General features: G+C 42.7%; 1 protein-coding gene across 1 annotated transcript in view; it reads right to left on the bottom strand.

The window, feature by feature from the left end:
• The window catches only part of gtdc1 (glycosyltransferase-like domain containing 1), a gene marked incomplete at its 3' end in the record, with an annotated part of 68948 nt that overhangs the window by 4496 nt on the left and 38618 nt on the right, over nucleotides 1-25834 (bottom strand). Inside the window, exons 5-8 of the mRNA XM_080412263.1 lie at nucleotides 25182-25274; nucleotides 24329-24541; nucleotides 11147-11256; nucleotides 6846-6990 (exon numbers count right to left, since the gene is read on the bottom strand). Of these exons, the coding sequence (XP_080268389.1) occupies nucleotides 6846-6990; nucleotides 11147-11256; nucleotides 24329-24541; nucleotides 25182-25274 (561 nt within the window). The remainder of the gene's footprint in view (nucleotides 1-6845; nucleotides 6991-11146; nucleotides 11257-24328; nucleotides 24542-25181; nucleotides 25275-25834) is intronic.

The following is a 25834-nucleotide window of genomic DNA, read 5'->3' as shown; positions in this document are numbered from 1 at the left end:
ACAGCAGATTCATTTCCAGCACTATAATTTCTTAATTGACGGACAAAGAACGGCCCAGGCCCTAGCTGGCACCGACCGGCACGCTCTGCCACCTTTTTGCGAGCGGCGCCGGTCGACCGCCGATTAGTTAGAAAAAAACAGTGGTGGAAAAAGTACTCAAATGTTTTACTTAAGTAAAAGTACTCTGTTACAAGTGAAAGTCCGGAATTCAAAATGTACTTGAGTAAAAGTACAAAAGTATTGGAATCAAAATGTAGGCCTACTTAAAGTACCAAAAGTAAAAGTAGTAAAATGTTTGAAAATGGTAGATCTACAAGCTCACAGTCGCGATGTGACGCGTTGTGAGCTTGTAGATCGGCTATTTTCAAATAGCCTAGGTATAAAAAAGGGCTCAAGTGGTTAATGTATGTTTTATAATGTAATAATTTATATCTTCAAAGTAACTAGTAACTAAAGTTTTCAAATAATTGTAGTGGAGTAAAAGTACAATATTTTCCTCCGAGATGTAGTGGAGTAGAAGCAAAAGTATTGAAAATTGGAAATACTCCAGTGAAGTAAAAGTACCTCAAAATTGTACTTAAGTACAGTACTTGAGTAAATATACTTAGTTACTTACACCACTGCAAAAACCCAAGTTACACCTCCAGACACCCAACAGTCTGCTGAGCGTGCAGCGTGCAATCAAGGTGTTCCTCAATGCTTCCTCAATGACTATAGTGTAAGTCACACAAAGTCAAGCAATGCTCATCAAGCTAATTTGGCGGTTGTGGCAGGAACCAACGGCCCTCATGGTTCTCGGTGACAGAAAAAAAGAAATCTATGAAAGCTATTATTAACCCAATAAGACCGGGGACGCGTCTGTGTGTAATTTTTTGGGCTATTCAAAAATAGCAGATCTACAAGCTCATAGCGCGGCTATGAGCTTGTAGATCTGCAATTTTTTTTCAAATCATGAAAATGTGTGCAAATCTTTGAATATATATATATATTTTTGAAGCGAACATTTGTAACTCAAATCTTTGCTTCTGGGGTTTCTACAAATGTCTTCTAAATCCTAACACAGGGTTCCTGCACCATTTTGAAAGTAAAATGTAAGACTTTTTAAGACCCGTTTAAGACCTCAACAAATGTAATTTAAGATCCAAATAAATGTCGCAACAATGTCTTCCTATTGAAATTGGCTAATGGGAGTGCGGGCCAGCGGGTGTTTTTTTTCCAGAAAACTGTTGAAACAGTTTTCTGAAAAAAAAAACGTATGTTTCTATGTCAAACTTTTTCATGTCATGGGGGACCCCCATCTCAAAATATGTTGTTTCAGGGACCCCCCAGAAGCAAAGATTGGAGTTGGAAAATGTTCGCTTTAAAATATATATATATATATATTCAAAGATATGCACCAATTTCGAGCTTGTAGATCTGCTGTTTTTTTGTATAGCCAAAGTATAAAACGATGGTTTAAAGTGGTTAGACGCAGATGCGTTCCCGGTCGCATTGGGTTAAGGTCAGTTCCGTTCCATTGGCATGATGTGTAAGCGTGCAAATGGTTATCAGGGCTTTTTCATCTCAAATATAATTAGCTGATAATTTTTGCTGGGCTAAATTACTTCATCACTGCAGGGCATGAATAGGCGTCTGCTCACATTGCCTGCCCATAATTAATCAGATTAGGCCAAATTCAACAATAATGAGGATGAAACGCAGTGGTGACACCTCAGTTCGGGGGCTATATATGAGTAGACCGCTCCATTTAGGCTTTTAATTGTTTACTGTTGGACTCGAGTCGACGGTACGGATCCGTTAGGATTTTTAAGATTTCCGGTTCCTTTACGATTTCCCTCTTTAACGATTCCGATTCCTTAACGGTTGACCGAGGGCCGATTATACAAAATGTCTTCTAAATCCTAATAGTTTTCTGAAAAACCCTATGTTGCTATGTCAGTGGTTCTCAAACCTTTTCATGTCAAGCACCCCCCAAAATGAAAAATTTATTTGGCCGCTGACCCCCAAATATTTTGTGCCAGGGACCCCCCAGAAGCAAAGATTTGAGTAATAAATGTTCGCTTAAAAAAAAATATATATATATATATTCAAGGATTTGCACACGCGATTTTTCAAAAATAGCAGATCTACAAGTAGCCTGGTAAACCCTCCCTCCGGAAATCTCATTTCCATTTGATTCCAGGAGTGAGTCTGGCATGAAGGCTTGTATGGGCGTTTCTAGTGCATTACCAAATAACCGAGCCAATCAGCGTCCTCGCTCATTGTTTTGTGATTGACAGCGGGGGTAGGCCAATCAGGTGGAACCCGAGTGGTTCACACGTCATTAATCAATACACCTTTCATACAAGCTGCTCATTAACATCAAAGACAAAACAATTACTCCTGGTGATAATCACTGCAGCCTAAAGTGGCTTAATTGGACATCAAAGGGCCACTTGGACATCAAAGCTACATTACTCCCGCCCAGCTCCAGCCCACAGCCAAATTGCCCATATAGGTCTGCAGGCCAGACTCACTCCTGAAATAAAATACAAATGAGATTTCTGGAGGGAGGGTTTACCAGGCTAGATCTACAAGCTCGTCAAGTATAAAACAATGGCTATAGCTAAAATTTAAAATGACACAGAAGCGTTCCTGGATCGAATGGGTTGACGATTCCTGTGATATTTGAAAAACATATATGTATAATTTGGGCCTTCATACATTTTTTTTCAATCAACACAAATTCAATCATACATACGGTATTGCATACATGTTATTGTAGTGGGTTCTTACGGGTCCATTTGGTTCCATTTGTACTCTCTCAGAGTTACTGTATGGTTGTCCTTGACATAAAAAAAATGATTGGGAACCACCAGAAGTGTAATTGTATATCAGACGTGCAAGTCCACACAATCCACAAGCCAGCTCTGACAGTGTGATAAAAAACGGTTCCAAATGTGATGGAACCGAAATCCGGTTGGTCAATAGTTGGATCCCGTTCCTCCGGTTCTGGATCCCAGACCCAGTAAAGCTCTACCAAAGCTATTCCAGTGATAAAACGTTTATAGATCTAAGTGACATTCGTGTAAACAAAGGAACCAGGCAATGCCCTTCTATTCTGGATGGGTTTAGTCTGTTAACCCATTCAACGCATCTGTGTCATTTAAAGATTTCTTTGGGCTATTCAAAAAATAGCAGATCTACAAGCTCGTAGCGCGGCACCGAGTGCCGCGCTACGAGCTTGTAGATCTGCAATTTTTGTTGTTGTTGTGAAAATGTGTGCAAATCTTTGATTGATACATATTTGTAACTCAAATCTTTGCTTCTGGGGGTCCCTGGAACAAAATGTTTTCAGGTGGGGGTCCGTGGTCCAAATACATATCATTTTGGGGGGTCCTTGACATGAAAAATCTTGAGCACCACTGATATTACAGCAACATAAGTTGTTTTCAAAAAAACTGTGAGACATTTGTAGAATCACCCAGAAGCAAATATTTGAGTTACAAATGTTCGCTTTAAAAAAAAAACATATATTCAAAGATTTGCACACATTTTCACGATTTTTCAAAAATAGCAGATCTACAAGCTCATAGCTATTTTTGAACAGCCAAAGGAATCTAAAAATGCTTTTTTGCAGATGCTTTCTCGGATTGAACGGGTTGAACTATTTACAATAGCAGAAGAAAAACACCCAATTTGTGGCCGAGGAGGAGGCGCTCAGTGCCCCCCCCTCCCTCCACCTGAGCACCGCTCGCCACGGGGGGGGGGGGGAGCACCGCATTGACCCGTTCAAAGTGGATGCTCTCATGTGTGTGTGTGTGTGTGTGTGTGTGTGTGTGTGTGTGTGTGTGTGTGTGTGTGTGTGTGTGTGTGTGTGTGTGTGTGTGTGTGTGTGTGTGTGTGTGTGTGTGCATAGTTTCAGAAAAACACACATATGGATGTGCACAAGATTACATGGGATGCACACATATACACACACGCACACAAACACACACACACACACACACACACACACACTCATCACCGCAACCACATAGATTACTATCAATAGAGCGTGGTGGGTGGGCTGTGTGTGTCTCCGTTCCCCCTGGTTTTGGATCAAAGGAAGTAGAAACATCATTGTAGAAGCCTTCCCCCCCCTAAGGGACGGCTCCTCCTCAAACTCCATAATTAGCAAGACGATTCTGCGGTGTTTTCCTCTCCGCCATTAGATGCTTCCTCTTCGCACACGTTTTTTTGCTGGTAAACACACAACGCACACGGAGCAGTTAGCGGTATACTACGGGGCCCTATTTTCGCCCGGTGCCTTACCCATTAATGTTTCTTAAAAACATTTTCAAATAGTTCAACTGGCCGATCTGCATCGACTCGTTGTGAGCTTGTAGATTGGCTATTTGAATCATTTGAAAATGATTTTAAAAATAGTAAAAAAAATGGCAAAGAAGTTTCGGGATAATGGGTAAGGCACCGGCGAAAATAGGGCCCTATATATCTCTCTGCTCCTTTTTTTTCTTTCTTTTTTTTTTGCATCGGTGAACTCAGAGCCTTATGCAGCTATAGCTTTCGATTTTGGCCGCAAAAAAAAGAAAGAAAAAAAAGCTCAAACCGTTATGTAAAGTAGGAAGCAGATTTAACTGAAAACATATTACACTTCAATTAGTCACGCTCGGGAATGCAACCGCACAGCCGGCTTATGCCATTGTTCGCCGCTCGCCGCTCGCCGACAAGGTGGTCGCTGGCCAAGCTATTTTTGTTTGCAATAAATAACTTTTCTCTAGGTCGTTTTTGTGCGTGTGTGTGTGTGTGTGTGTGTGTGTGTGGGTGTGCGCGCCGTCCCACATTCCAACGCCTAGGCTGTATACCACAGCGAATGAATGTCAGCAGTGCCCCCAAAAGCCCCAAAAAACACCAGCTCCTACGGTGTCTGTCTGTCTGTCTGTCTGTCTGTCTGTCTGCAGAGGGCCGGGGCATATAAGATCTGCTTTTGTAGACCGAGGCTAAGTAGTAGTAGTACTTGGTCCCCCCCCAAAAAAAGCCCAATTTATATGTCAGCGAACGACTGTGTCTCGCGCCTAACATAGCCGATCTACAAGTCCAGAAGGCGTCGCGGATGCGACTCCTTCTGGGCTTGTAGATCCGCTATGTTCGGCGCTCGACACGGTCGTAGGCTGAAGCATAAATTAAGGGCAAAAGGAAGGTGTTTGATGACATCTCAAGCTTTGCTCTACAGAGGAACCTCTCTCCTACAGCGGTGTGCACCTTGGCTCCATGTTCTGATGCAACCCCTCCTTCAAATGCAACAGCACAGGTGACTGAAGTTGGGGGTTTTCTTCTGATCAGTGATCTTCATAGTCCTACGTACCTCGTGTGCTCTCTCTCCAGTCTGTGGGCCTCAAGATGAAAAGGCCCTTACCCTCTCTCTCTCTCTCTCTCTCTCTCTCTCTCTCTCTCTGTCCCTTTCTAGTTTGAGTGAGGTGTCCACTCTCAGGTGCGTGCGACCGTGCGTGCCTGTGCATGCAGGCGTATAACCACGCGTGCATATGGTGCACACGTGCATCGCATACATGAGCAATCTGCGTGCAATGTTTTTTTTTTGTAGATCAGCTATTTTTGAAAAATCGTGAAAATGTGTGCAAATCTTAGAATATATATTTTTAAGTGAACATTTGTAACTCAAATCTTTGCTTCTGTGGGTCCCTGGAACAAAATATTTTGAGATGGGGGTCCGCAGTCAAATACATATCATTTTGGGTGGTCCTTGACATGAAAAAGTTTGAGAAGAAAGAAGGTCAGTTGGCTCTCATGCATTGAAGGAAGCATGAGCTCGGCCCTGGCCTCCCTGGCTGTGGGGGACTGGTGTAGCGCTGGTGTAGGGCTGGTGTAGCGCCCAGGATCACTTAGGAAATTGGCACCGGGTGAAAAAAAATGGGTTACAAAAATCGCGGGATAACAATTTAAAAAGAAAAAAGTTTGAGAATCACTGATGTGGACAACATAGGTTTTTTCAAAAAACTGTTAGGATTTAGAAGACATTTTGTAGAATCGGCCTCAGGTCTTAATAGGTTAAATATATATATATATATATATATATATTTAATTTTTATTTTTAAGAGTTTAAGGGAGTAGCGGTAATAAACAGAAGTAATTATGAGCAGTTGAATAAAAGTTCAAGGGACACTTCTCCAGATGTGTCAGGATACAGTAGCTGCAACGGACAATTCCAAATACTGCCATCACACTTTGACGCTAAGATAAAAACAGCCATAACTAGAAAAAGTGCTCCTCGGAGCACAGGTCTCCGCCAGGTCAGGTACGTTATTCTGGCCTCCTGGTGGCGCTATAATAGACTATGTGACAAGGGTGCCAACCGTGCCATTTATTCTTGCATTGACACTGCATTCATGATTTGAGGCATTTTGTTCCAAAAATGTGTTTTGCTAAATTAGACCTGCTGGTGGCGCTATAACAGGCCAATGTGAGAAGGGTGGCATTTCTTCCTCGGCCTAGTGGGAATGTGCGTGTGAAATTTCACGGAAATCCCAAGCTGTGTGTATACTTTGAGGCTTTTTGTTCAAAACGGACCAATCCTGCAAACTTTGGAAGCCAACCTTAGGCAATAAGGATGGAATATGGGAAATCGGACAGATCCGTGTTGATCACATGACTATAGTGATACTGTGTACCGATTTGCATGACGTTTGGATACAATTTGTAGGAGTAATATAAAAAAATGGGTTAGCTGGTGACAGACGGACACACGGACACACGGACGGACGGACAAGGGGTAAAACATACTCTCTCGCCATGCCTTCGGCCTGGCGGAGACAATAAGCCATAATAAAAACAATGGGAGGTGAACTCACATGGCCACGCCGAAGAACTCGTGCTTGGCGGTGGAGACGACCACGTCTGCTTGGCACAGAACTTTGAGGTAGTCTTCTTTACTGGGCACGAAGCCCCAGTGCAAGATACGGTCGTCCAGCCGGCCTCTGGCCTCTGCGAAGATATCTGGAGCGGTGGTGAGAAAAAGTACTCAAATGTTTTACTTAAGTAAAAGTATCAATAATGTAGAAGTACTCTGTTACAAGTAAAAGTCAGGAATTAAAAATGTACTTGAGTAAAAGTACAAAAGTATTGGTATTAAAATGTACTTAAAAGTACCAAAAGTAAAAGTACAAAAATGTTTGAAAATAGCAGATCTACAAGCTTGTAGATCTGCTATTTTCAAATAGCCTATGTATAAAATAGGGCTAAAGTGGTTAATGTAGGTTTTATAATGTAATAATGTATATCTGCAAAGTAACTAGTAACTCAAATGTTCTAATAATTGTAGTGGAGTAAAAGTACAATATTTGCCTCTGAGACGTAGTTGAGTAGAAGTAAAAGTATAGACAATTGGAAATACTCAAGCAAAGTAAAAGTACCTCAACATTGTACTTAAATAAATGTACTTAGTTACTTTACAACGCTGATCTGGAGAGGTGGGGGAATGTGGGGTAGAGAGAGAGAGAGAGAGAGAGAGAGAGAGAGAGAGAGAGAGAGAGAGAGAGAGAGAGAGAGAGAGAGAGGGGGGGGGGGACATGATGCCATGTCTATGCCACACATACAGCACAATAGCCATCTTTGTTACTTATTTTATGATTGGCGCCATCAAATGGAATGAGTTGATACGGTATGCCCACAGCTGATTGAGTCAAATGCCACAAAGATTTGCTGTGTTTTGTTGGGAGCCAAAATGAAGTCAAAGCTACGCTAACGTGTCAGGAGCTCCTCACTGCTAATGGGCCGTCAACGGAGACTATTAGATTTACGTTTGAGAGAACTCCATTTGACCGGGAAAGCAGATCAGTGTCATTTTAGATTTTTGCCTTGGCTATTCAAAAGTAGCAGATATACAAGCTCACAGTGCGTCACTTTGTGTCGCGCTGTGAGCTTGTGCATCTGCTATTTTTTTTTTATCTTATAAGAACTACTGGTTTAGAAGGCATTTATAGAATCGGTCTCTGGTCTCAATGGGTTAAAGGAATATTTCATTTAAAAAATGATTTTTGTCTACTCAGGCTTTTGTGAGCACCCCGGACAGTTTTGCATTTGATATTGTCCTTCTAATACGTGAGGAGACCGTGTTTTTTCAATTACTTTTTTCATTTATATTTAATAATTATTTGGGGGGAAAAAAACACAATCAAAAATGATAATAAAATAAATGAAAAAGTTAATAAAAAAAACATGGCACCCTCACGTATTAGGAGAGCAGGATGAGTCACTAGAACCAAGGACGGGTGTTTTCGATGAATCTAACATGGTTAAAATAGAGTTTGAAGTTACAATGGGTTTGTATAGGAAGGGGGCGTGTCTGATAAAATTAATATCAAATGTATAGATACTGAATCAAGCAACTTAAAAATAACAAAAGCCTGAGTAGACGATAAAATGACCCAAATCTTTTATGAAAATGAAATATCCCTTTAAGCCCTATATTCTTTGTTGTACAACAAATAGCAAAAAAACTGCTGACCTACAACTTCACAACATTATCGCATCACAACGCGCCGTGAGCTTGTATATCGGCTGTTTTCGAGATCCGTAAGATCTGCTATTTTAGCTGTTTTTGGATAATAGGAGAGAATTTGAGACTTTTTGTCACCTATACGGTATAATCTCATGCCCAAAAAAAATTGGGATGCCAGGTTGAAAGTTGCCAAACGGAGACTAAAAGGCGTGAAATACTGCAACCCAATGCATGTCATTGGGAAGCCATCTGCCGTGACATTTTGGATTTCTAATGACTTCCACGGATGCTGCTGCGTCCGCGCTACAAAAACTGATGAGCTCAGGGCTGTGTGTGTGTGTGTGTGTGTGTGGAGAGAGAGAAGTGGACAAGGAGAGTCAGACTCAGCAACAGTCCGGCCCAAAACGTGCCAGGTTTGTGCATCTAGTTAAATGTGAAAACCAAAAAAAGCGGGGAGAAAAAAATAAATATCTTCATCTAATTTACAAATAGGGGTCGAGGGAGCCTGAAGGGTAATCTTTGAGTTTATGATATGCGGCTGCAAACATAATAATAAGGAAGGAAAAACAGGTAAAGGGGTGAAAAGAATCAATAACGGTGACCCTATTAAGAAAATCAAAGTAGATTAAAATTGTCCTAATGTGATTGCCTTCCGAGCAATCATAAAGGTAATTACTAAATATGAGACTAAATTTACGGTCGGCCTTTCCATCTGTTTATGCTACTATAAAAGTTTACATCCCAATATAAGAGAGTGTGTTTCCTGTAACTCTGGCTTTGCTTCCAGCCATGGCAGGGAGTGTGTATTAATTAACTTAACACAGCGCCATAAATACATGTGAGTGTCCCAAAGTCATTATAGCATCATCAGCCGCAAATGGAGAGTGTATTTTATCAATTAAAAAGTGTCCGTGAGGCTAAATGCACTGGCCCCAGTCTGGTGACCTTAACCCTTAATCTAATCTAATAACCAATAATGTTTAAAAACCAAGAGAGTATTTACATCTGCCTCTTGGGCGCGGACAACTTAGCAATAAAACGTTGATATCGGCCACGCTGAACTTCTTAAAGGTGAGTGAAAAGTCAGCAAAGTTTTCTCTCTCTCTCTCTCTGTGTCTGTGTCTCTCTCTCTCTCTGCTTGAATGTCACCATGAAACAGTATTGATTTCATTGACTAAAACTATGACGAAAAATGCTCGTCAACTACCTTTTTTCACTGACGAAAACGAAATAAAAACTAAGCAATGATGACTAAAACTAAGACTAAATATATATTGACAATTTCGTCAACAAATAGAAACTAGACAAAAATGTTAGGGAGGGACGAGTGGAGAAGAGATCCAGTAGAACTAAAAGACAAGTCATTTTATGTTTGGTTGCGCTCGGGTGTTGTCTTCTGAAAATAGCAGATATACAAGCTCACAACGCGTTGTGCTGCGATGCGTTGTGAGCTTGTAGATCGGCTATTTTCAGCATGCAACCAAGTGTAAAATCAGTCATTACGACGTCATCAAGGCACCGCCAAATACATTTTAGTCGACTAAATCAACCGTAGATTTAGTCGACTATAATCTTATGATATTTAGTCGACTAAAACTAGACAAAAACTAAAACATTTCAGATGACTAAAATATGACTAAAACTAAATGGAATTGTATTCAAAAGACTATGACTAAAACTAAATTTGCTGTCAAAATCAACACTGCCATGAAACCTGACCATGTAAGTTGTGAGGTCACTGTCGGCTGGGAATCTTGTATGTCCCAAACGTAACTTTTCAGGAAATGTAAAACATGAAAAGCTGAGATATGGAGATGAAAGGTTTCACGCGCGACGGCAAAGACAAGCTCTCTGAGTCTCATCTTTTGAGAAAACGTCTGTGTCTGTGCATGCATGGGTGTGAGCGTTCCTGTGCCCTGTGTGTGTGTGTGTGTGTGTGTGTGTGTGTGTGTGTGTGTGTGTGTGTGTGTGTGTGTGTGTGTGTGTGTGTGTGTGTGTGTGTGCGTGCGTCAGTGGTGGAAAAAGTTCCAAAAGTCCAGAATTTAAAAATTACTTGAGTAAAAGTACAAAAGTATTGGTATCAAAATGTACTTACAGTACCAAAAGTAGAAAGTACTCATTATGCAAAATGTCCCATATCACAAGTTTTCAAATGTATAAAAATCTTTTGAAAATAGCCGATCTACAAGCTCCCATGCGACGCATTGGGAGCTTGTAGATCGGCTATTTTCAAATGGCCGAAATGTATACAGGATTGAAGTGGTTAATGTATGTTTTGTGGTAATATTCAAAATCTTCACAGTAACTAGTAACTAAAGTTTTAATATAATTGTCGTGGAGAAAAAAAAGTACAACATTTGCCTCTGAGATGTAGTGGTAGAAGTGAAAGCACTGAATATTGGAAGTACTCCAGTAAAGTAAAAATACCTCATAATTGTACTTACAGTAAGTACAGTACTTGAGTAAATGTACTTAGTTACTTTACACCCCTGGTGTGTGTGTGTGTGTGTGTGTGTGTGTGTGTGTGTGTGTGTGTGTGTGTGTGTGTGTGTGTGTGTGTGTGTGTGTGTGTGTGTGTGTGTGCGTGCGTGTGCGCGTGCGCGTGCGCGTGCGCGTGTGCATGTGTGTGTGTGTGGTGCGTGCGGTATGCACCTGGCACATCGGTGAAACTCTCCCCCAGGACAGACAGTTGAAAGTCCAGGCCTCTCTCGCTCAGCTTCAGCAGCGTCTTGAAGAACAGCTCGGGGTCTTTGTCGTGTTCCCTTCAATCCCAAACACAAACACAATCCTGGCTCTTTTGATGCCTCCTTGTACACACACACACACACACACACACACATTAATACGCAAATAGGAGCGGAGCTGGGAACGCCTGGAGCCACAGGCTTACAACACTCCTGGTCCAACTCACCTCTCTGATTTATTCAGTCGCACACACGTGGATACACACACACACACACACACACACACACACACACACACACACACACACACACACACACACAGGTTTGTATATTACTGTACTAGTGGGGATATCAACGTCATTTTAGGACAGAATTGAAAATGGCTGTATAAATCAGTATAAGTAAGGCATAACTTAGGCTTTTCCTAAGTGTAGGCCTAATTCCCCAAATCTTGTTTCAACCATTTATCTTGTGACGACTAGGAAAATGGTCCCAACGATGTCTACGTCTCAAATTCTACTGCACTCATAAACACACTAAGCTATGATGACTAAAACTAGGACAAAATATATATTGACAATTTCGTCAACAAATAAAACCTAGAAATGTTTGGGAGGGACTAGTGGAGAGGAGATCCATTAGAACTTAAAGACAAGTCATCATGGGTGCGCGCGGGTGTCACAGAACGAAAATAGCTGATCTACAAGCTCACAACGCGTCGCAGCGCGACGCGTTGTGAGCTTGTAGATCTGCTATTTTCGGCATGCAACTAAGTGAAAATCGTTTCGATGCCATCACGGCCCACCAAAAATACATTTCAGTCGACTAAATCAACTGTAGATTTAGTCGACAAAAATCGTATGATATTTAGTCGACTAAAACTGGACAAAAAGTAAAACAATTCAGGTGACTAAAATATTTATCTTATTAAAAAGACTATGACTAAAACTAAATCAAAATGTGCGGTCAAAATCAACACTGCTGTGGGGACATGTGGCCCTCTCAAGTATAGTAATACTGTACAAGTATACACACACACACACACCCCCACACACACACACACACACACAGAGCAGACAGCCCAGGTTGTACAAGGCGGGCAGCAAGCAAAACTGCGAGAGACAAGAGAAAGAAAGAGAGAGAGAGAGAGCGATCATAGCTCTCCCCAGAGGGCAATTGACTGTGATATGTGTGGTTGTGCTGCGCCAGGTGGGGAGGATTTAACAAGCTGCCAGAGAGAGAGAGAAACCCTTGCTCCTCTGTGTGCTCCTCCTGTTCTGCTCCGCTCACCCATGGCCACTCATCCTTGATGTGAGGGCTCTGCGCTTTGCCTGGGAGGTAGGAGCACCTAGTTAACACGCAGGTGCCGCCGCGCTCAGCTGCCAAGCAGATGTCACACCGTGCCCAGTGGCCTGCCACTCACGTCCCCATGCTAATGTCGATGGGCTGAGATGAAGAGACGTGGGGGGGGGGGGGGAGAAAAGAATAAACGTGTGGAGCGTTCATTAATGTTAGCGGTTCGCACCTGCTGGCACCTTTACTCCCCTGTGCCGTGATCAAACCTGAATGTTGATTTGTCACCTGCTGTTCATCTGGGAAACTGTGTGACTGCATGGATGGACACTGCATGGCGCAGGTTTGAAGATCACAGACTATACTGGGGAGGAATGTACACCATTGGTTCTTAAAGTGGGGTCCGGGGACCCCCAGGGGTACTTGAGGGGGTTCCAGGGGGTCCCCAGTAAAATGTGTTAATATAGCATCACAATCATTTTAACCACTTTAACCTTTTATACTTTGGCTATTGAAAAATAGCAGATATACAAGCTCATAGCGCGGCACCGAGTGCCGCGCTACGAGCTTGTAGATCTGCTATTTTTGAAAAATCTTGAAAATGTGTGCAATTGTAGATTGCGCACTTTTTTTTTAAAGCAAACATTTATAACAAAAAAAAGAACCACATGTACACTACTGAACTATGACAGATGGCGTAAATAGTGGAAAATAGATCCAACGCGATTGTGACACGTTGTGAGCTTGTAGATATTTTAGAAAATGGTTTTAAACCTATAATGACATGGCTAAAATAGGGGCGCCAGGTTGAAAGTGCAGGATAAGGATAACCGTCGTGAGATTCAAGTATATCCACTCATGCAGTATATATATATACATTGTTTAAGATTGTACTGTATATCCATTATTCACCGCTGATAGAAGAATGTGAATATAATATTATCATCAACTATCAAATTCACTATTGATAGTCTGTACTTATACTGTATAGTGCCTACTGCCTATGACTAGTGTCAGACTTTAACCCATTTAGGCCTGAGGTTCCGATTCTGCAAAATGTCTTCTAAATCCTAACGGTTTTATGAAAAACGCATGTTTCTATGTCAGTGGTTTTCAAACTTTTTCATGTCAAGGACCCCCAAAATTATATGTATTTGGCCGCGGACCCCTATCTCAAAATATTTTGTTCCAGGGACCCCCCAGAAGCAAAGATTAGAGTTAAAAATGTTCGCTTTGAAAGAAAATATATATTTCAAAGATTTGCACACATTTTCACGATTTTTTAAAAATAGCCAAAGTGTAAAATAATGCTTTTTAGCTCAAATGAAAAAGTGACACAGATGCGTTCCTGGTCTTAATGGGTTAAGTCGAGTTATTTTATACGTTTATTCATAGCTCTATACATCTACCTGATACAACACCTGAATTACCCCCACAGGGATACATAATTGTTCATCTGATTTTATCATACTGACTATAAGAGTCACACACAGAATGTGAGGATGAACTCTCAAGTTTTCAGAGGCTGGTCTGGGGTGGACTATAGGCCCTGCCTAGTGCAATATAATTGGATGGGTTCTTTCTTTCTCCCCATCATGTGTGACAGACAATTGTGGTGACGATGGTTCAACCTATTCAGTTACCCACAATGCCACGGGGCCGACGGAGTAGCAGCAACGCCATCCGTGTAAAAAAAAAAAAAAGGTTCTACGGCTCAAAATCAGATGGTATTGAATTCTACAGTTCCTATACCGAGGCCTGCGTTTTCTTTCCTGCTGTCTCAGACCTCATCTGTGTGTCATTTTTAGATTTCTTTGGGCTATTCAAAAATAGCAGATCTACAAGCTCATAGCGCGGCACCGAGTGCCGCGCCACGAGCTTGTAGATCTGCTATTTTTGGAAAAGAATCATAAAAATGTGTGCAAATCTTTTGAATATATATATATAAATGTTTAACTCAAATCTTTGAATCCGGGGGGGTCCCTGGAACAAAATATTTTGAGATGGGGGATCCGCAGCCAAATACATGGCATTTTGGGGTTCCTTGACATGAAAAAAGTTTGAGAACCACTGATATTATAGCAACATACTGTAGTTTTTTTCAAAAAACTGTACGTCCTCGTCATCCCTCTCTCCTCTCCTCTCGCTCCCATTTCGCTGGTGGTCCGACGTGACAATAGAAACATCACGCGTCGCAAGCATCCAACCCCCCCCCCCTCCTTTAGGTAGGCCAATTAGCCCACGCTGTCTTTGTGAAATCTCATTGTGAAAGAGAGCAGGGAGGGTGGGAGGGTGGGAGGGAGGGTGGGGGGGGGCGGGGGGGCGTTTGAAGAAACATCTTCATATTTTCGGATGAGGCAAAGTCAAAGTGCGTGAAGGTCAGACAAGTAGTACTCTACGAGGCTAAAAGAATTGACAAAAGAAGCCCTTCTTCTCCTTCTTGTTGCTGTTCTGTCTACAGCATCAAGCACCTCAGTGGGATTTCCTTAGGTGAGGTATTAGAGAGAGGAGCTTATTTATTCTCATTTCCACCGGCTCACATTCACTGCATGGCTTTCCCCCTGTGGATAAGGAGCTAATTCCCTTATTTCCTAGCCTTTTTAACTCCTTACACGAGGCATGAATCCCTATTCCCCCATTACTGATACAGGGGAGGACAATGAGCGAATGAAACGGTTGATAACGGAACTCACCCCACCCCCCCCCCCCCTCCCACCCCACCCCATCCCACCCCCACCCTCTGCAGGAGGAAAAAAAATGAGTGTTAATTAATGTGTGGGATATGACTGTCAGGGAGAGGCTCCTGAGCGACCCCTCATTTGGTGTGCGTGCACATACACACACACACACGCGGGCGCGCACACACACACACACACACACACTCGCCCCGGTGTGGATAGATATAACGGCACACTTCATATAATATCGCTCCGTGCGCACACTAATGGGCATATAAACTCAGGGATAGATTATACATGTCCAAATACAGACCGTATATACAGTATACACACAGAGACAGATGTCTGGCGAGAGAACGCCAGAGAGAGCCCCGTTTTTTTTTTCTTTCTCCAAAGCATGTGTGCATATGCAAACGCACACACACACACACACACACACACACACACACACACACACACACACACACACACACACACACACACACACACACACCTCCCCTGGATGGGTTGTACTAGCGGCCCAGGCTCCCCTACTGATGACCTAGATCTTTTAATGAGGACTGTTAACCCCCAGCGACAGTCAAACCCCAGTCTGAGCTGTCAGCCCGCTGATTAGTGGGTGAGTGACAAACAAAAGCTATGTGGCATCATCTTCCTCCATAATCATCCCCGGCGCTGTGTGTGCGCGATGATGCCCCCGCTAATCTGCAGCTAAGGCAAATAGAGGTTGCTTTCCTCTCTACCCTCTCTCTCCCCTCTCTCTAATCTAAAAAAGGTAGAGAGCGTAGTTCAATGCCGCTCAGGGCATATGGGGGGAGAGAGAGAAAGCAAGGGGGAGGAGGAGGGAGGGTTTCGAGGGGGGACATCAGGTGCCGTGTGTGCGGATGGATGTCAAGTGGGACCGACTTTGACCCTGAAAAATGTTAAGTCGACGCAGTGAAAACAAAATGTACGGCACGACGCGGTAAAAGCATGACCGAATGGACGTACTTGGTTCTCAAAGTGGGGGTCACGATAAGTTTAACCACTTTAACCTTTTATACTTTGGCTATTAAAAAATAGCAGATATACAAGCTCATAGCGCAGCTTGTATATCTGCAATTTTTTTTTGCAAACCTTAGAATATATATATATTTTTAAGCAAACATTTGTAACAAAAATCTTTGCTTCTGGGGGTCCCTGGAACACAATATTTTGAGATGGGGGTCCGCGGCCAAATACATATCATTTTGGGGGTCCTTGACATGAAGAAGTTTGAGAACCACTGCCGTAGGTACTTGGTTACACACTCAAGAGTTGCAAACGTTGATACATGAATGGATTTTTATTGTGTACACATGGCAGAACCAAATGTTAGCCACGAGCAGAGTGAGAGCTAAAGCCAAGAAGGTAAACGAAAAAAAGCTAACAATAAAACGTTTTCAGATTTGAACCACTTAAAAACCCTATACTGTATACTTCGTTGACCGGAGTCCCTCATATACTACTAGGCCCGCTCCTTATTTCCCTCTACGCCAAATCTCTTCGCGTTGCTACGTGCTTGTGGATCGGCTATGTTTTGCCGAACGTAAACCCCCAGAATAGGTGCGTTAAGGGGGCGTCTCAACGAAAATGTCAATGATTTGAATCGCGTGAACGTGCGGTTAAAAATTGTGTAGATATTCAACTAGTTTTCTGGCAATAGAAAGCGAACCTCTGGCACGGTAAACGTGAAGTGGATATAGTACAGTACATTACAGTATGACACGGATGTCTTTGCTTATGAAATTCATATTTTATATTAATACCCCTGTGTGGTTTGTGCTCTCTCTCTCTCTCTCTCTCTCTCTCCGCTCCTTTGTGGTGCGCCCATCACCCCGGTGACCTCGAAGACGAATGCAGATGAAACCCGTGTGAGAAAAGTGAAGGGAAAAGGAGAAGAGGGAAATGTGAGAAAAGAAAAAAAAAGAAATTATCAAGTGGAGAGAGAGAGAAGGAGGAGAAAAAAAAGAGAAAAAGTAGCTATCTTTTCCGTGGATAACCAGAAGAAGCCTCATTAATATGCATAACATACCAACCCAAAAGAAAATAAGATCCTCTCATTTAGAGATCAGTGATTAAATATTCCCCTTTATGTTGCACCCAAGAGGTGCGTTTTAAAATTCAAATACTATTTACTCCAATGCACAATGTGAAATGAGCCCTATCACCAGGAAACCAAACGACTGAAGCCCTAATTAACCCATTTAGACCGGGAACGCGTCTGTGACATTTTATAGATTTCTTTGGGCTATTCAAAAAATAGCAGATCTACAAGCTCAGATCTGCTACGAGCTTGTAGATCTGCTTTTTATTTTATTTTATCGTGAACATTGGTGCAAATCATTGAGTATAAATATATTTTTTAACTCAATCTTTGTCCCTGGAACAAAATATTTTGAGATGGAGGGGTCCACGGCCAAATATATATCATTTTGGGGGTCCTTGACATGAAACATTTTGAGAACCACTGATATATACAGTAGCAACATTCGTTAAAAAAATAAACTGTTGGGATTTAGAAGACATTTGTAGAATCCCCGGTAGCAAAGATTTGAGTTACAAAATGTTCGCTTTAAAAATATATATTCAAAGATTTGCACACATTTTCAAGATTTTTCAAAAAATAGCAGATCTACAAGCTCGTAGCGAGGAGCTTGTATATCTGCTATTTTTGAATAGCCAAAGAAATCAAAAAATGACACAACAAGATGCGTTCCCTGTTCCCCGGGTCTTAACGGGTTAAGGGGACACTTGAAAGACAAAGAAGAGGGCTTGTTGAGGAGAGATTGTGACAGTCTGCTCCGCTATGACCGTGCGAGAGAGGAAAAGGCGTGCGCTCTGCGTTCAAAAAGGCAACATTTCACATGCCGTAAAAAAGAAGAAACAACCCAACCATGTGGGAACCGTGGAGCGTGAAAACTCTTGACATTACAGTACAAATGCATGCTTTGAAACGGAGTAAATGTGGGCTATATGTGCTAGTGAATTAAACAGAGGAAGCTTATGGTTCTAATAGTGGACCAGGACGGCACACTGGAGAGTGTATAAAGAACACGGGAGCGTTGGGTTCAGTTTCCCTGTTCGCTTTTAAGTGTCATTCCCTATGAAAAGCTGTATCAATCGTGTCCTCGGCGTTAGCGGACATATTTTTGATTATGTAACCCTTTCGCCGAAGAGTCAGAATGTCAGTGGTGGAAAAACTACTCAAATGTTTTTACTTAAGTAAAAGTATCAATACTGCAATGTCTGCTACAAGCAAAAGTCCGGAATTCCAAAATGTGCTTGAGTAAAAGTATAAAAGTATTGGCATCAAATTGTACTTAAAGTAAGTGCCAAAAGTAAAAGCACTCATTATGCAAAATGTCCCATTACAAGTTTTGAAATGTATAACAATCTTTTGAAATTAGCAGATCTACAAGCTCACGCATTGTGAGCTTGTAGATTGGCCATTTTCAAATGGCCGAAATGTATACAGGGTTGAAGTGGTTAATGTATGTTTTGTAATAATAATCAAAATCTACACACAAAGTAACTAGTAACAAAAGTTTTCAAATAATTGTAGTGGAGTAAGAGTACAATATTTGCCTCTGAGATGTAGTGGAGTAGACGTAAAAGTATTGGAAATACTCAAGTAAAGTACAAATACTTCAAAATTATACTTAAGTACAGTACTTGGTTACTTTCCACCACTGCAGAATGTGTCGCCCTGCACAGAGAAACCTCCCAAGTCACTCCGATCCCATCCCATCCCCAGGAATGTATCATCATTAGATTCAATGGGGATTTTTTGTCATGTGGTCTGAATGTTAGAGCCAGACCGATGCAATGTTCTGGCTGATGATATATCAGCCATTATTTGAGCATTGGTATCTGCAGTAATGCAGCTGATGTGTCCCCAATTTTTTTTAAATCACTTTTATCCTGGCATCCCTGTTTTGAAACGATACAATTTTTTTTTTTAATAGCTGATCTACAAGCTCACAGCGCGTTTTTTAATGCGCTGTGAGCTCGTTTTGTCTATGAACATTTGTTATAGGGCTTAAAGGTTTCATGACATTCAGTTTTACAACAAATTAAAAGTCTTTGTCATGGTCCTTCAAATGTGTATAAAAAGTTCTAACAGAAAATTCCACACCAGTGAGCCATTGCAGGTGTTTTTCTCTCACATTTAAAAAGCCTTTTCAACTGCAATGTCAAAAGTAATCTTTGCCTGCGGGTGTCGCTGTTGAGGGATTTTGCCTGTCAATCATCGCCTCTGCTCCCCCCCCCCCCCCCCCCCCCCCCCCAAAGGAAAGGATAGGGGAGGAGAGGGGGCGGGATTAAGTGACTGTGACATCAAAGTCAAGGGGCCAATCCCAGATTACTTTTCAGCCTAATTATTTAAAAAAAAACTGAAAATCTACTGAATGTTCAAAGTTCAGTTTTTTGGGGTGTAATAATTAATTAAGGTCATAAAACCCCCCAAAAAACATAAAAAATTAAAAAAGTGAAAATGAATGTCATAGAACCTTTAATGCGTTGTGAGCTTGTTTTGTCTATAAACATTTGTAAAAAAGCTTAGTTTATGTGTGTATTTAATATTTACTTGTTGGGTTATTCATTAAAAAAAATCAGTCAAAATTTTTTAAATCAGTGGTCTAGAGCAGTGGTTCTCAACCAGTGGTCCAGGGACCAGCAGTGGTCCTTGAGGGGGTTCCAATGGGCTCCCCAGCCAAATTAATAGTTAGGAACCAAATTGACCCTTATGTATCTGTAACTCTGAGAGTGTACAAATGGTTCCATTTGTACACTCTCAGAGTTAAACAAAGTTCATTTAATGAGTCCCCGGCATATCTTTTCAAATGGGGGTCCGTGGCCTAATATGTGTCAGTTTAGGGGTCCTTGACACGAAAAAGGTTGAAAACCCACTAGTCTAGAGGCCTCTCCAAAATCGCGATCGGCATCTGACCCCAAAAAACGTGGCATCGGTCAGATCTCCACTAAAAAGCTATTTTCAGTATAGTCTGCCCCTCTCCGTCCCAATAGGAAATATTACTGGGAGGAAATACGGTGACGTGACCTCATTGTGATCATCACGACCAATTCCAGACCAAATTGTTAAGGAAAAATACAAGTAGCCCCAACGGCAATTAAAGAGATGACTCTAACAGCTCAGTGTCATTCTTATGGACCTGCCCTTAATGAAGGCAGGGGTTTGGCTCAGGTCAGTGTCAGAGGCCATGCCCACGGGGGTGGGTGGGGGGGGAGTCAGTCAGTAGCGCTATACTAGAAAATAGAAATCATGCTCCTCTCTAGCAGTGGTGACATCTACAGATGTGGTTCTCTGACTTCTTCATGTCGAGGACCCCTAAAATGTATTTGGCCGCGGAACCCCCCCCCCCCCCCAGTACAGCACTGTACAGTACAGTATGCCCCTCTCAGACCAGCCTGCGTTCGGGGTTCTGTCGATCATCCACCAGCTGGGGGGGATGGCTTAACAAAAAAAACTCCTCACATGACCGCCCCACATCCAGCATCAGACATGTAACATTAATCGATAGAAACCTTGTTACCTTTTTTGGGTGAACTATCCCTTTAAGACTGTATCTGTGCATCGTACTGCAGTGCTGCTAGTGATGACTGCATGTCCCCCCGTCCCCCCGTCCCCCCGTCCCCCCGTCTGTCTGTCTGTCTGTCTGTCTGTCTGTCTGTCTGTCTGCATATATGTATATGTCATATGTCTCTTTGTTTGTCATTCCATCCATCCATCTATCACCTTGAGCATCTTACAGTATTCCTTCATGACCCGCGGCCCCTCTCTCTCTTAATGGTATATAACAACGTGACGCTGCTTGGTGTGACGCTCCATTCCGTTTTCCGTTGTATTTATTTTTTTATTTTCAATCAGAGCTGCAACAGGATGGCAATCCTCTTGAGGATAAAAGGTAAAAGCTGATCCTGATCACCCTTTAGTGTGTCCCAGAGAGCCCAGAGAGCTAAAGCTTTGATAGAGAAGAGCTTTAACCCTCCCTCCCTCCCTCCCTCCTACCCCCACCGGTTAACCCATTCAATCCGGGAACGCATACCATGTCATTTTAGATAATTTTTTTTAAGCTATAACCATTATTTTAAACTTTGGGGCTATTCAATAATAGCAGATATACAAGCTGGGTTAGTGCCGCTCTACCAGCTTGTAGATCTGCTAATTTTTTGTGTGAAATCGTGAACATTTTGAACTCAAATCTTTGCTTCTGGGGGATTCTACAAATGTCTATTAAATCCTAACAGTTTTTTTTCCCTTTTTTTAAACTTATGTTGTTATAATATTCTTTTCAAACTTTTTTCATGTCAAGGACCCCCAAAATAATATGTATTTGCGGACCCCCCCCAATCTCAAAATATGTTGTTCCAGGGACCCCCCCAAAAGCAAAGATTTTAGTTAAAAATGTATACATTCAAAGATTTGCACACATTTTCACGATGTTTCAAAAATAACATATCTACAAGCTCATAGCTATGAGCTTGCATATCTGCTATTTTTGAATGTCCAAAGAAATCTTTAAAATAACACTGATGCGTTCCCCCGGGTCTTAATGGGTTAAACGATTAACCGTGGCACGCAGTCTGCCTCCTCCTTCACCTGGCTGTAAACAGCTGTCCACGTTGTTGATCCCCCCCCCCACTCCCTCCAGCCCTCCATCCCTCCCCTGGAAAGCGGTGCCTGCAATAAGACGGTCCCATAATCTGAGGATCCAGGCCACACACAGATTAACAATCTGCAACGCGACCACGAGGACAAAAAAAAAAAAAAAGTGGGAGGGCGAGAGAGGGAAAATACGAGGACCAAATGGAACAAACTGAGAGAAGCTTCAATCGTGGAGATTAACGGGGGCCTCTCTCTCTCTCTCTCTCACCCTCCCTATGTCTCACTCACTCTCCCTTACTCTGTGTAAATCCTAATTTAGCCCCAGAATAAAGCCAACGTTTATGAAGCTTGGATGTTTTCGGAGCGATAATCCATCTGTGTTTTGCTCAGTTTAGAGGAGATTACATGGCGGGTGCCATTGTTACCGATATAAGAGTAGGTGAAAAAAAAACAGATAGTCGGCGCAAAACAAGAGAGAGAGCGGGGAGAGCGGGGCGGGCGGGCAGGCGGTGCGGGCTGGCGTTGGATACCGCCGCCGCTGACAATGGCCCAATAGTGACGCCAAACCGATGGAACCTGCGGCGATGGTGGTCTTTTTGCTCGGGTTGTTAATCTGATTTACAGGAATGTTCCTCCAGGAGGAGGAAAGTCAGACCTGCAGCCCGAAAGAGTCAGGGGAGAAAAATGCAAACTCCCCCAGAAAGCCCTGTTGTCTTTGCTCTCTCCAAAGGTACATGGAGCAGAACGACAGGGAGGTGGGGGGTGGAGGGGGGGGGGGGGATTCCAAAAAGGGGGGCCTAAACTTCAAAAGATTTTAATGATCGTGCAGTTTTCTGTTAGATACACCCCCACCCATGCTTATAATGGATCGTTCTCTCTTTGCTGATTCTTCAGAAGATAATGGTGATGATGTCCTGTCATACTCTACAAACACGTAATGAATAATAATAATGATAATAATACAGATATTCATTCAGACCGTCCACTAGGACAGTGGTTCTCAAACTGTGGGTTGGCACCCCCAGGGGGGTCTCCACATGATTTTGTCAGGGTCGGGGGTCCCCAGTTCAAATAAGATTATTTTGGGGGGTCGCGGCCTGAAAGGTTTGAGAACCACTGCACTGGGACACCACTAGACTTCTTCGTTCCTCATCTTTATTCAAGCCCATAACACAAACCACCGGTATCTTTCTTTTTTTTTTTTTTTTTTACTAAAGTGCTACGTGTGCTAGTAATTTCCCATGCCCCTTGGTTTTGTTGTCAAACAACCTGGCTAACAATCCAAAGCAAAATAGCCCCTCTGCAGGGTCTGGAACATACCGACGCCATTGTCCCCGAGGTACTCTAAGGTCAGAGAGGTTCCGTCATGAGAGAGCGTACACGACGACACGATCATCGAATTACCGCGTGCTTGCGTGACTGCTTTGTTCTAACTCATGCCATGCCAGGCCAGGCCAGTCCAGTAGAGGCAAATAACACAGATCAAAGGCAAGGATAGCAACATAGGCTATAGGACCTAACCTAAACCTAACCCTAACCATAACCTTAGTGGGGAACATAGAACCCGGGGAACATAGGTATGACCCCGGCCAGCTGGGGTAACGTAGGTCCTGGCTTTGTAATGCCTGACCGGTGTTTTGATATGCCATGAGAAGATAGACAAATACTAATCTCCATGACAGACAGAACCTTAAGGTAGGGCAACGGATAAGGGTCAGCATCTGATATTTACATATTAGTCCATATCTAAGCAATATCAGCTTCCATTTCCATATAATTATTCACCTGTTTCCTAGGCTGTGTGTTTTCCACTTCCTGTCGATTTCATTGAATATCATTGGTCATCTGACCAGTTTCAATGGATTTCATTGGATCAAATCGACAGGAAGTGGAAAACACACAGCCTAGGAAACAGGGACAAATGAGAAGTTTTGAAAATGTGACCCTGCTGGTAGTAGAAAGGAACTGCACAGTGATGACATGGAGGAAGCCTCTATGAGGAGGACTATTGCCAGTACTTTGACTATAATATAGGCCTATAAATGAACATTGTAAATGTCTAGCACTCAAAACCAGATATATTTGCAATGCTCTGGAAGCCTCTCTAATGTAAAATGGTCAATTAAATGTGTATTGATGTACATAGGTAAGTTTACAAGGGTAGACCGACATTTATAAAACATATTTATTGTTTATAAGAATGCTAAAATAAAACATAAGTACCGTTTTCTCATATTCTACTTGAATATCCCGAATTTAAATATTATGTCTCCTTGTCTTTAAGGTTTCATTTAGTTACACGCCGGTGTTGCGAATTAAAATAGTTCATCTACAAAAGCTCCCAACGCGTTGTGTCGCAAGCTTGTAGATCTGTTCACACTGCCACACTGGCACGCAACTAAGCATAAATCAGTCGTTTGAGTGCGTGTTTGTGTTTCGTCACCTGTTCACTTCATAACATAAAAGGCTCATTTATACGTCGTTAAACGAACCGTGTCGCCGGACACGGTTGGTTTAACGATGTGTAACTCACCACCTGTGGGGCCAGACGATGTGCAGAGGTTTAGTCTGGTGGCCCTCGGCCGTCTCCTTCACCTCCACCTCAGCTCCGCCCCCTTGGCCTTCGCCCTGGTCCGGCGCGGCGCCCCCTGGGGCCTGTTCGGAGCATAGCGTCTCCTCTGCAGCCGGAGAGCTGCAGCGTGGTTCCTCTTGTTTGTCCTCAGGAGGGCTCAGCTCTTCCTCACACCTGTCGGGGGGGTCATTGACCCATTCAATCCGGGAAAGCATCTGTGTCATTTTAGGTTTCTTTGGCTATAAAAAAAATAGCAGATCTACAAGCTCGTAGCGCGGCACCGAGTGCCGCGCTACGAGCTTGTAGATCTGCTATTTTTTGAAAAATCGTGCAAATTTGTTTTCATCTGTGCTATATAAATAAATATATATATATATATATATATATATATATATATAGCACAGATGGCGACAGTCTAGTAATTACAAGGTCAAAATGTGTTCATGGGTACTGCTACTGGTTGGCCCCACGAGGCATAGCTGCATGTGTGTCTCAGAGGCTTATGTAATAAATGACTGATGTGTAACATGATAACTGAGTAGAGTAAAAAAAAAAAAAAAAAGAAACATTAAAACACTTTTTGGCGAGCGCCACAGCTGTACGACAAAACGTAGACGTTAGAGGGCCTTTCCCCACATTTTCAGCCATGTTGCTCTGCTACCGACACATCACGGTGGTTTGCCCTCTCTCAAACACAGAGATGCCAAGTTAATGATGTCATTTGCTATGGCCAAACGCTACTCTAAGTTCCTAAAACTACACCATTAAGGCCAAGGTCAATGGATGGCAGTCATCACCACCACCCCTTGATTACCGTGGAGTATGTGGCCCGCTGATGTCAACATCACGAGACAACCCTTCAGGCCTGCTGCTGCGTAGAAGAAGGAGTTTGTGCTTCGGGAGAAGGCTGGCCGGCAACACACACACACACACACACACACACACACACACACACACACACACCACACACACACACACAAACAACACAAACACACACAGAGAGAAAGAATACAGTAAATATAATTAATCAACTGCAGTTGTTTGTACGCACAGTAAACACCATTTCCCCCAAACTAATCTCAGTGGCCACAACACAACAAAAAAAAACATGCCTTTCTGGTGCACAGGATCGTATCCGTCTTGTGCGAGTGATTTGCATCGCAGAACAACAGAGTCACAAGCGAAAACAAACAAAAGGATCTTCCAACGCTACTGAAACTCTGCCTGGGCCTTGTGTGACGGCTCGCTTGCTTTCCTTGGAGAGAGGGGGATCGCGAAAGAAGCAGGACAGGGGGTGGAGGGTGGGGGGTGAGAGAGGGGGCGAGAGGCGGGTGGGTTGGTGGGGGGCAAGTATGGAAAGATGCTGATGTCATTCAACGGAGGAATGGGAAACACATTGGAAGTGCTGGCACCGGGGCAAGTCTTCGTGGCTAGGGTGAATTTATGAGGGCGGGAGAGGAGTGCTGT

This window comes from Gymnoscopelus braueri, assembly GCF_963280865.1.
Source record: "Gymnoscopelus braueri genome assembly, chromosome: 18".
In the NCBI taxonomy this organism is placed as follows: domain Eukaryota; kingdom Metazoa; phylum Chordata; class Actinopteri; order Myctophiformes; family Myctophidae; genus Gymnoscopelus; species Gymnoscopelus braueri.
Note: the sequence above shows the minus strand (reverse complement) of the source record. Positions and strands in the feature narration are given on the sequence as shown.